General features: G+C 37.0%; 1 protein-coding gene across 1 annotated transcript; it reads left to right on the top strand.

Annotated features, from left to right (window-relative positions):
- Positions 1-9,853: 9,853 nt before the first annotated feature.
- LOC132316459 (probable disease resistance protein At5g66900) lies at positions 9,854-11,093 on the top strand. The gene is made up of 3 exons (XM_059814932.1): positions 9,854-9,867; positions 9,981-10,198; positions 10,297-11,093. Exons 1-3 carry the CDS (start codon positions 9,854-9,856, stop codon positions 11,091-11,093), a joined length of 1,029 nt encoding a protein of 342 aa, XP_059670915.1.
- Positions 11,094-13,262: the final 2,169 nt, after the last annotated feature.

Raw genomic sequence — 13,262 nt, 5'->3', positions numbered from 1 at the left:
TCACCAACCTCCATCCAACAAATAGGTGATCGACACGGTTGGCCATATAACTCCTCAAATGGTGCCATCCCAATAGTCTTCTGGAAACTATTGTTATAAGCAAACTCCACAAGCGGTAAGTAATTCTCCTAGTGGCCTTTGAAATCAAGAACACACGACCGAAGCATATCCTCCATAATCTGATTTACCTTCAGTCTGTCCATCAGTTTAAGGGTGATAAACAGTACTAAGATACAACTCTGTACCCAAAGCCTGCTGAAAACTCTTCCAGAATCCTGACACAAAGCTTGAATCCCTATCCGATATAATAGACAATGGAATGTCGTGCAACTTCATAATCTCTGAGATGTAAAGCCTTGCCAACTGCTTCGAAGTGAAATCAGTATAAATAGACAAGAAATGAGCTGACTTGCTCAACCTATCCACAATGACCCATATGGAATTATGTCCCTTGAAAGAATTCGGCAATTCTTCCATAAAATCCATAGATATGCTCTCCCATTTCCACTCTGAAATCGGTAGTGGCTATAGAGCTCCTGGTGGCCTCTGATGATCAATCTTAACCATCTGACAAGTACTACATTGTGAGACAAAAAGAGCAATGTCCCTCTTCATACCTGCCCACCAAAACTGCCGCTTTATATCCTGATACATCTTATCGCCTCCTAGATGAACAGAGAACTCAGAGTGGTGAGTCTCAGTCATCACATCCTTCCTCAAATCATTAGCAAAAGGTACTACCAACCTTCCCTTGTACCTCAAACCTCCATCAACCCCAACATAGTAAAATGGGACCCCACCGGAAGCTATCCCTGCAACCTTGTTAATGCATTGCTGATCCGTGAGTTGTGCTTCCAACACCTTGCCAATGATAGAAGGTGTAACTACCATGCAAGCAATAAAAGCATCTGACAATTCATCCACCGTTTTCAAAGCATTCCAATCAGTAGCGAACAGAGCAGAAAGACTACCAATAGGTCAGCGACTGAGTGCATCTGCCACCACATTCGCTTTCCCTGGATGATACTGTATAGAGAAGTGATAGTCTTTCACGAATTCCAACCACCTGTGCTGTCTCATATTCAGCTCCCGCTGAGTGAACAAATACTGCAGACTCTTATGGTGGCTAAATAATCTGAAGGACTCACCCAACAAATAATGCCTCAAAATGCGTAAGGCAAAGACCACAACTGCCAACTCCAAATCATGTGTTGGATAATTAAGTTCATGAGGCTTAAGCTTACGAGACCCATATGAAATCGGTCGCTCCTCCTGCATCAAAACACATTCAAGACCCTGCAACGAAGCATCCGTGTAGACCAGATACTCTATCCTACTCTGTGGGGTAGACAAAACCTGTGCAGAAGTCAACTTAGTCTTCAGCTCATCAAAAGCTTTCTAACAATGTTCATCCCATACGAACCGTACACCCTTCTTAGTCAGATGAGTGAGTGGTCCTTCTATCTTTGAGAACCCCTGGATGAATCGACGATAATATCCTGCCAAACCGAGAAAACTCCGAATCTCGGTAGGTGAAGTAGGCTGTCCCCACTCTACCACAGCTGAAACCTTGGCTGGATCAACTGCTATCCCCCCTTCTGACACCACGTGACCCAGAAACTTCATTTCCCGCTGCCAAAATTCACATTTCTCGAACTTGGCATATAGCTGGTGCTCACGAAGCGTCTGCAACACTATCTAGATGCCTAGCATGATTGTCCTCCGACCGAGAATAGATCAAGATGTCATTAATAAAGACAATAACAAACTGATCCAAATAAGCCCGGAAGACTCTGTTCATTAAGTCCATGAACATTGCTGGTGCGTTAGTCGTCCCAAACGGCATCACACGAAACTCATAAGAACCATATCTCGTGAGAAATGTTGTCTTAGGAACATCCTACTCCCTAACCCTCAGCTGATGATACCCAGAATGCAGATCAATCTTGGAGAAGTATGTGGCTCCTCTTAACTGATCAAACAAGTCATCAATCTTGGGCAAAGGATACTTGTTACGAATCGTAACCTTGTTCAACTCCCTATAATCTATACACAAGTGGAGTGAACCATCATTCTTCTTCACAAATAACACTAGTGCTCCCCAGGGTGAAGTACTCTTGCGAATGAAACCTTGGTTGAGTAGCTGCTGAATCTGATCTCTTAGCTCGCGCATCTCTACCGGTGCCATCCTATAAGGTACCCTAGCAATAGGTGTAGTGCCTGGAGCTAAGTCTATCACAAAATCAATATCGCGACTAGGTGGCAACCCTAGAATCTCCTGAAATACATCCAGGAAATCCTATACAATCGGTATGTTATCCAATGACACAGTAGTCCCCTCCTCCGTTTCCTCCTACACATGGAACAAATAAGTGTTACCTCCACCACTAGGATGTGGCATAGCTACTACATACATAACCTGACCAGGTATGGTGAACACAATAGACCTATCAAAATAATTAACTCAGGCATGGTAGTGAGATAACTAATCCATCCCATGTATCACATCATAAGTGTGCATGTCCAAGACCAAAAGACGGCTAGAAATCTGAGTCTGCCAATATCTAGTGTCACAGCCACATCACCCTCAAGTAAAATAATAATATCGCCTAAAGGTATAAAAACACCATAAGGTCTATTGCATACCTGTGTCACCAATTTAAACTATCCAAATCAACAATGTTGAATACTCTGTAGAGCAAAACACATAACATATACAATATACTCCGAAATCTACTCATAGTTAGAACGTCAATTTATTTTGAGAATTCTTCCTTTAATATCAAATTTATCTTATTGATTTAAACAAGTTCTTTTATAACTCGTTAGCAATCATCACGTCTCAACCCAACGTACCAATTAACAACTATCTGTTTGCCTATCAAAACCAAATCACTCCACTGTGATATTCCTTTATCATCGCATCATACACAATCCAATATAGTCTAATAAAACCATATGTGTATATATATCAAAAAATGTTATCACAAAACACAATAATAATAGCCAAAACCGCTAATTCACTTTATTAAGAACTTTTCCAAACCATAAATTGTCAAACGAATAATCGTAAAATATTCTTTAATATAATCCTAGTGCACATAATTAAATCTATACTACACTTTTACTAATACTTCCTCTACTACAAGTAATTAAAAGTACTCTTAAAAAGCAGTCATCCTTGAACTCCGGTGCCCTCCATCTTGGATGCTCCAGTATTTCCTCCATCCTGATCTTTTTCGGGGTCTTCCTCTCCGCTTAGTTCAGCTTCGAGCACCACCGAAGTTGTGTTAGGTCCACAATATGGTGGTTAATCCTGCACACAAGAAACCTTCCTTAGCTTGTACTCCGAAGCAACACTTATTGGAACCAATTCCTTGGTTTCCCATTCTGCCTTCTTGGTCGGCATTTGCAGGGGAATCGTCGGAGTAACCTTCCTCTTCTTTTGGTCCCTCTTTGCTTTCATCGCGGACCATATCTTTTTCCTAGTGTCAAACATTCTGAAATTACAGAATAAACTTGACATTAGTACTTTCTAAACGAACCGTAAAGGAATTCAACGAATCCTAAACTTAAGCTCTAATCAAGAGATAATGCTACGCAGAAGACTTAATACGAAACACCCTAGAGACACTTGAACTCGGAGTGCTCTGATACTAACTGTGATACCCCTCGGATCTGAGACACGGGTTGTTCAGACCCAGGCCCAAACCCGAGGTAAATATCAAACAATTAATATTTATAACAAACACAGAATATAAGATATAATAATAAGAAATAAAAATAATAAGCTGAAAGAAACTAGAATAAAAATCCTCAAAACATAATTATTTAAATCCGTTAATCCAAAACTCCATAAGTGCACAACTCGGCAATCCGTCCAGTGGACCCCTTATTAAAACCCAATAGAAATTACAATATCTGAAATAGAATCTAAAGCCAAACATAGAAAATATTCCTACGTAGTCGGAGGAATGAATGTCTGTATCTGCTTTGCACGTCCAAGCTCTAACCCTGGAACTGACGAACACCTGAAAAATAAAGAGTGGGTCAGGCCCACATGCAAGTCCTATCTTACTACGATCCAAACAGTAATCCGATACGCAGATACATCCTAGATAGCTCAACAATATTTATCTAGTCCATACATATATATATCCACACTAAGGGACATTCACTGGACTACAGTAGGGGTCTCAACCGGAATAAAAGGCAACATGTGAAAACGCACCTAAAGGTGGGCATGGGTACCTAGACCTAACAGGGTACACCTCAACCTACTTTAACTAGTTACGCATCAACTGCATAGACGCACCCTAACCAACGAGTCTGAGACTCAAGCTCATCTCGTGGTACCATAAACATATATATAAAGTCCGTCCAAAACCAGGGTATGTCATTCAAATACTTATTGAGATGACATATAATATACAAACTAGTTAGTCACTCAACTTATTCAGTTGGTATGACTTAACTACCATCCTTAACTTCTGAAAGCCATTCAACTTAGTCGCAGTTGATTTGACTCAATCACAATTTGGATTCAATATTTTTTAATCCATCCTTTAATCTATTAGGGTAGGTTTAAGTGTTTTGAGCTAAACTGTCCCTAGTATGTCACCGTCCTATACCGGTGTATACAATTCTCCATATCTATGTAAATTACAAACATAATAATAAACTAGAAATTTATATTCCAAACCATTATCCATATCATTGCAGAAAGGTATTTAAAATTTCAGCAATATATATCCCAGCATTAATTCATGTAATTGCACTAGAGAATTTGATATTCTAACAATTAACATCCAGAGCATGCATAGTTCAAACCTTAAACATAAAATGATCTATCATGCATCTAATATAAGATTTATAATCTTATTAAAATCCATTATGTTGCCCAAAACTAAGCTAAGCAATTTGGTTCTTTCCATCAATTATCAGTATGCTAAGTTGTATGCTTTATACTGATTCATTCTTTAAATAATTTATAAAAATTTATTTACATATCCATATTGTCAAATTTCCTAAGCATAAGAAGTGTATTATGCATTTTGAACCATCCAAAGTCCATTTAACTCATTTAAATTACTTAAAATAGGTTCTAAAACAATTCTGGGCAATTAAAACTAAGTTCCAGGGCGCGGCCCAACTTAGTCGGCTCAATTGCCAACTGAGCAGGCTAAGTTCCTAACTTAGTCGGCTCAGTTTCCAACTGAGTCGGCTAAGTTGCCAACTTATTCGTCTCAGTTCCCAACTGAGTCGGCTAAGTTGATGCTGAAGCCGTCTTCTTCGTCCGTTCAGCCCCTGTAAGCCCCAAAACTCCATTGTTACGGCCTCTAAGCTTCAACCTACGTCCCATACGTCCATACTAAATTCTTTTAAGTATTTTAACATGCAAAGATTTATCTTAAACAACAATTATGCATCAAAACTTCCACAACCATTCAAAATAAGAAACTGAAACTAAAAACATATACCCTCTGTTTTAATCCAGTTAAGGATGCATGATTAAATCAGTTTTAGCGTGTATTTAAACCCCTGGAGTCTAGCTAGGCATGCACAAAACATGAATTAAAGGGAAAGAGAAGAATAAAAACTTGCCTTGAGTTTTAGATTTGAAACTCTAAACCAACGTCTCTGAAGTTTCCCGTTCACGTCCTACACTGTCGTTCCACCCCTCTGGCGCTCTTGGTTCAACCCAGAAGCTACCCCGTTCCTTTCTCCTTGAACCTCTCTATAAATTACTCAAGCTCCCTCTCTGCTTCTCTGCCCTCACAACTCTCTGTATTCTCTCTATTACGTGAATAGGGTTTTACAAAACCCTTGGCAGATGAATACTTATGTATTTATAGGTTTTATTTGAAACCCTAAATTAAATCCTAAACCACTACAAGTCGGCTTAAACCCAGACACGATGTATAACATAAAACCTTAACGATTAAATAGCTAAATTACATTTAAATCACAAAACCACATAAATAATTAAAAACGTTAGAATATAATTAAGTTAAATGAAAAACAAAATACTACTTAAATAACCAATTAAAATAATTCACTTAAAACAATAATAATAAAATAAAACACAATTTAAATAGACAAGACAACCAAGCAAGTAACCAAAACACAAGCAATTAAACAATCTAATTAGTAAAAATGCACATAAATAATTAAAATAAATTCCAGAATTGTCCTTTTAAAATTAGGGGTATTACACAAACCATGAAGAAAACTCCTACGTCTTCGGAAGAATGAGTGACCGTCTCTGCTCAGCACGAACAAGCTTTAAGACCTAGAACTATCCGTTACCTGAAAAATGATAGTGGGTCAGGCCCACGAATAAGTTCTATCCTAACTACAATCCAAGTAGAGACTCGATACGCAGATACATCCTTAGATGTCTCAACCATATCTATATAGTCTGTAAATAGATATATACATATAACCACACTACGGGACTCTCACTAGACTATGCTGAGGGTCTCAACCTGAATAGAAGGAACTATGCAAAACGCACCTGAGTGGGCATGACTACCTAAGCCTAACAGGGTATACCTCAACCAACATAGCTAGCTACGCATCCTACTGCATATACGCACCATAACCGTCGACTATGAGACTCAAGCTCAGATCGCGGTACCATAATTTATATATATAAATTCCCATCCAAACCAATGTAGTGCCGCTCAACTGACTCGTTGCCATGACACAACATAAAATTGGGTTTTAAATATTTTAATTAAACCCTTATCCCAATTATATATCTAAGTTCCCTCCAAATACAAGTTGTGCCGGTCCACGGTTCATTGCTCAAGACAAAACATGTAATCCAGATTTAAAAATTGTAGTTAAAACCCTATCCTTCCTAATACAGAAATATAAACAACTGTCCAGTATGTCGTTCAACTATTTTAGTTGACAGGACATGAAACCATGTAGGATTTAACTGTTTTAGTTAATCCATTCCGTATGTATGAATGGGTAGGGATTAGCATTGTGACCTAATCCGTCCCTCCGTATGTCACCGTCCTATACCGGTGCTTACCATGCAAATGATCCGTAAATAATGCAACATTTTAAGCAGTACATCAAATAAAATTCATATTGTCCATATAATTGATAAAACAAAATTTAAACGGTTCATCAACTAAAAATATATAACCAAATCCATGTAATAGATGAGACAAAGTTTAACAGTTCATCCATTGAAAATCCAAAATCTATCCGTGTAGTTGATAATTTAATTCATTTAACTTAAATTCCAACTAATCCATACTATAGTCCAGCAGTTGACGACATTAGCAATCAGTAAAATGTCCATTTACACATCTGAGAATGATAAAATATAACTTAGAAAATCCACAGCTCTGATCCATAGTTGATGGAACAGACAAAACAGTTCAACAATTAAAGTAATAACCTCCATCTAATTAATGAAACCTAATTAACTAGTTCATTAATTAAGATCCAACCTATGCACAAATAAGGTTTAACAAATACATGACCCTATTATACGTCCAAAATAGATTTTTAAATCATAAATCATAAATTTCACACACAGCATCCAGAGCACGAATAGATTAGTTTTAATAAATCAACAACTCTATCATACATATAAATAAGTTTTAAAATCATAATATTTTCCAAGAAATTTGCTAAAATTAATTATAGCAATTCAGTTCCTTTTATCCATCAATAGCATGCTAGGTTGCATCCTTGTATATTGTTTTAGCACCAAGCCATAAGCTATGCTACAAGTCCAATTTGTTAATCAAAAGACCCTCTCATACATCTAAAATTTAATTTAGAATCATATTATAGCACCTTACATTGTCAAATTAAAATTAGACAATTTAACTTCCTTCCAGCAGTTAACCACGTGCAAGTTGTTAAATAGCGCACTGTTAATTCCATTAATACAAAGAGGGCATTTTATGCAATCCAAGACCTTGATTACATTCTAAATTAATTATTGAAACCCCCATTAAAGTCCTAAAATAGTTCAAGAATTTTTAAGGCACCAAACAATACACAAGGAAACAAAAAAATGTAGAAAACATCAAATAAAAGGGAGCCTACTCTTTGAAAACTTTGAGCAGGCTCTAAAAGAACCTGGAGCCGGCTCCAAACTACCTTGGAGCCGGCTCTTTATAGGTGGGAACCGGCTCTTGGTTTCCCAGAGCCGGCTCTCTTCCCCTTCTGTGAGCCTCCTTCATTCCAGCTCCGTTTCTGTCTATCTTCTTCGACTTCGGTCACTTGCAACCTTTCTGTATTGTTCTTAAAACTGATCTAAAGAGTCTTAACTTACATCTACTTGATAATCCAGTCCTTTGTTTATAACAATTTTCCTTAACAAAATAATCAAAACAGATACCGTAACAGCATGCTCATAGAGTCCGAGTGAACCAAACTTGCAAGACAATTTCAGTTTAATTTCAAAACATACAGATTATCAATTTAACCTATACTAAGCATGCATGATCTATTTAATATCCGTTTAAGGTCCTAGAGAACATCTAGAATGCATAGAACACAAGCCAAAGGGAGAGAGACAGAATAAAACTTACCAGTATAGTTTTGGATTCAAAACTCTGTTGCCGTCGCTCTAAGTTTTTCTGGCGATTCAATTCAATGTTAAATCTCCTATTGCTCCATCTTCCCTTCTCATACGTCCGTCCTTCAAGCCACGACCAAACCCTCACCAAAGTGGCTCTGTTTGTTTCCCACAACCTCTCTCTGTTCCTCTCTGTTTTCTCTCTATAACTTTGAACGCAAATAGGGTCTATGTTTTCTAAAACCCTAAGGTGACATACTGCTCTATATATATATAGACTTAATTGAAACCCTATTCCTTGTAGGATTAAAACAGAGCCCCAATCTTCATGTGTTGACCCGTAAACAAAGCCCACGTTTAAAATCTATGTTGGCTACACTTAGGTGACGTCTCAAAAAACTCACTTAACTTAATTACAATAATTTAAACCCAATAATGAAATTAAGCACCCAATTCCAATAATTACCCTTAAGTCCGTTCAGTCAAATAATAATATAATTAATGCAAATAATTCAAATCATTACAAATAGGTCCAATTATTCAAGTAATAAAAAAAATTAAAAATTCAATTAATTCAAATATCATAATTAAAAATTAAATCAAATGGCAATAAACAATTTAGCACATACATAATAGGCACGAAGTCAATTAAGCAAATAGACACAAAATCAATTAAAAATGCACAAAAATAAACCTTAAATTCCAATTTTATCCTTTTTGAAATTAGGGGTATTACACCATGTATATCAATGTGTCCTCAGTAGGAAACAATGTCCTAATCGTTGTTCTTTCCTTTTCAATGACCAACAGTACTTGCCTCTTCTGAATAAACTTCCAATTCTACAGTCAATGTCAAGTCGGATATGGTAACTGAAATTACAACTCGACTAGGACTAGTTTTGTTACCGAAATATGCTAATTACAAAAATAAATCTCACACTATTGAGAAAGGGATGAAAAAAAAAAGAAGAAAAAAACTGAAAAGAAAAACAAAAAAGATGAATAAGACATCAATGCAATTGTGAGAAAGCAGCAAGTTGAGGCAAGATTAGGGAAATCATTTAAGAAGGCTTCTCTTGAAAAATGACTAAATATTTGAAGAGGAATTACACACAATCTAAGTGGAAGGAGTTATAAGGGAGACTTGTCCCGCATCGGATCTAGATACGAAAGTAAATGGGTATATATAAGTTGGATATTAGCCTCACCTAATAACTTAAGCTTTTGAGTCGGATCGCGAAGCACTTGACCTTCTACTAAAGGCATTTAGTAGTGAAATAGATGCAGTGCTAACGAAGAATGTCTTTCTGCCTGTATTTTTTTGCAAAACACCACCTTATTGTTAATTGTGGTTGCTACTATTATTGTGTTTTACTTTATAAAAAGGCAACCTACCATAAGTAATCTTTTTTGCTTTCATTCACAGGGAAGATGCAAATGAGATTGATGGCTACAATAATGAGCATTTTGTCACGCAGCATTATCTGCTTAGAGAATTGGCTATCCATCAGAGCAGCCAAAAGAGCGTAGAACAGAGGGAAAAATTAATTATGGTGATAAGAGGAAATGACCTCCCCAACTGGTCCAATGACAATGAACAAAAACAACCAACCTTTGATGCCTGCCTCTTGTCTATCTCAACAGGTTTGATTATCTTATATTTTCAATATAAAACCTTGTAGAAAATATTGTATTTATTTCTTTTTTCTCCCAATTTACGATGTGCAGAATGTTGGTTGCAGATGAAACATTCTCCTCAAGCTGGTATAGCATGCAACTACCTGAAATTGAAGTTCTAATATTGAACTTCCGGACAAGAAACTACAGCCTGCCCAAATTCATGGACAAAATGGACCGTCTGAAGGTTCTCATCATTACAAATTATGGTTTCCATTCAACTGAACTAAGCGATTTTCAGCTACTTGGTCATTTATCCAGTCTGAAGAGAATCAGACTAGAGCATGTTTCAATTTCTTTCCTTAGTGAATCCACATTACAGTTCAGGAATTTGCGGAAGATATCCTTGATTTTGTGTAAAATTGGCGAGACCTTTAGGAATTGTACGGTCGAATACACCTATATGTTCCCAAATCTTGTGGAGATTGATATTCATTGTTGCAGTGATCTAGTGGAACTGCCTGAGGGGCTCTGTGATATTATCTGCCTTGAGAAGCTCAGCATCACTAAATGTAATGACCTGGATGCACTTCCCCAAAGACTTGGAAGACTAACAAATTTAGAAGTGCTGAGGCTTCATTCCTGTACAGGACTAAAGGGCTTGCCGGATTCAGTTGGAAACCTCCATAAATTAAGGTTCCTCGACATATCTGACTGTTTATTCAGAAGCAAATTGCCAACACGGATAGGTGAGCTGTGTGGTCTGGAAAAGCTCGACATGAGAGGCTGTCAACTGCGTCAGTTGCCACAGTCAGTCAAGGATCTTGGGGAATTAAAGGAGGTGATATGTGATGAAGACACCGTCGATCTTTGGGAACCGTTTAAGATTCATCTCAACAATCTGAAGGTAACTGTGCTTTAGGAGGACAAAAATTTTAACTGGCTTCCCAATCTCCACCAATGAGAAACCTCAGGTATATTTATTTATGTTCATTTTCTTCTGAACAATAAATAAAAAAAAATAATTTTATTTTTTTATTTTTTTATTTTTGATAGATGCAATCCATTCTATTGCTACTGATAAGACATTCAATTACAATTATAGTATAATATCACTACAGTTAGGATTGTCGCCATTGTCATAGTTCTGAACTTCTAATCCTAGTACTGTCACTGTTCACAGCACCACCACTTTCGTAAACCCTCACTAAATTGCAGCATCCCACTACTAGGACCACTGCCATTTGACAGCTGCCATTGCCACATCCACCTTATTGGGGCATACTTTGCGACTTCACCATCAGTGTCTCAACATTCAAAGTGAAACACTACTTACTACCTCTGCTTCCATGTTGAGAAACACCATTGCTTCTTACCATTGTTTAGTTATGATGATACTGATAAGTGACTTGTGCAACAATGTCAATGCCTGTTCTTGGTTGATAGCAAAGTCTATGCATCCCTAAATGAGAAAAGATGTCTTCTTGAGTTTCTCTTAAGATATAATATCGTCGTCCAGTGCTTGATAGCAAAGTCTATGCAACAATGTCAATGCCTGTTCTTGGTTGATAGCCAAGTCTATGCATCCCTAAATGAGTAGAGATGTCTTCTTGAGTTTCTCTTTGACGACTTATCTTCTTTTGATATTGTTTGTGATCTGAAAGAGAAAAGATGTAATATCGTCGTGCAGTGCTTAATTTTCGCTTTTCAATAGTCGGCCCAAATTGTCAAACCATGAAGTCTTCAGTTCACAAGATCCATTTTGGAATTGAACCCATGACTTAAATGTAGAGATGCATCAAGTGAATTAAGTACATATAATGTATGTGCGCTCCACTCTCTCCAAAAAAAAAAAAATAATAAAATAAAATAAAAAAGAATAAAATAAAAATAAAAATAAAAATAAACCTTTAACAGTCAAGCTCGCTCTCTCTCTCTCTCTCTCTCTCTCTCTCTCCCTCTCCCGCTTGATGTGACTTAGATGTGTTGGGATTTTGATAAAATTTCATTGGTTAAATGATGCAATTGTGATGGTCAATTGTTTGGTCGTGTGGATGACTTAATGCGCAAGTTAAGGGTTTGATAAGGTAATAAGCAAACTTTAAGGAAAGTAATTAATAAAGAATGAATTGCTTTGTGCCAGCAATAAGTCTCCTATCCAAAGGCAACAACTTTGGCCTATAAATTAAGCATAACACGCAGCAAAAGATAAAGATCCTGGTGAGATCCTTCAGAGATCCCAAAGAGATATTTTGATCAAGAGGGTAGAGTTAGAATAAGTTATATTGATTTTATGTGTGAAAAAATCATTTTTGTATGTACAATATTCAAGAGAGATATTTGAAATTTGTCTTTGGATGGGTTTTCTTCTTTATGTAAACCATATAATTATTGGAGATTTTTCTTGAGAACGTTTGGTGAGCTTTTCTTCGTTTGGGGGGTGACATTTGATTATGAGAAGAGTAATTATTGTCTGGAAGAACTAAAACGTTCTTCAATTTGTAATCTCCTTTTAAATAGTGATACGCATCATCATCGCCTGTGGACGCAGCCCTATTTGTGAGGGTGAACCACGTATAAATCTTGTCTTGTGGTGTGTTTCTTTTCATCTTTATTCAAATCTTTCTGTTATAGGACTTACCATCATTGTGTGTATATTTGTTTGGGTTTCTGTTGCTGCCCAACAAATTGGTATCAGGAGCTTCCGCAGTGCCCAACAAGTGGTATCAGAGCTTAGGTTGCAAACTAGGGTCTTTTGGGATGACTTCTGTGATACCCCTCGGATCCGAGACATGGGTTGATCAGGCCCAGGCCCAAACCCGAGGGAAATCAAACAATTAAAGTATTTTAAAACGAACACAGATGAAAAAAAAATGAAATAAGAATAACTATTAAAAGCTGAACAGAATACTAATATAAAATCCTCAATAGCCTGATAAAACTTAATAAAATCTAACTTCCAAAACTTCCATGAATTACAACTCGGGAATCCATCTAGTGGACCCCTAAATAAAAATCTCAACTGAAACGTAAACAATTGACATAAAACCAAATACTAAAATATGGAAGGACATCCTACGTCGTCGGTGGA

The sequence above is a fragment of the Cornus florida genome, unplaced genomic scaffold (assembly GCF_030987335.1).
Source record: "Cornus florida cultivar Cherokee Brave unplaced genomic scaffold, ASM3098733v1 CherokeeBrave_3.0.0_Hap2_Chr07, whole genome shotgun sequence".
In the NCBI taxonomy this organism is placed as follows: Eukaryota; Viridiplantae; Streptophyta; class Magnoliopsida; order Cornales; family Cornaceae; genus Cornus; species Cornus florida.
This window is presented reverse-complemented; position numbering and strand designations above follow the sequence as displayed.

Excerpts from the sequence above, each read along its gene's own strand:
- LOC132316459 (XM_059814932.1), top strand. Across the intron at positions 10,199-10,296 it reads CCTCTTGTCTATCTCAACAG|ATGAAACATTCTCCTCAAGC; the intron begins GTTTGATTATCT and ends TGTTGGTTGCAG.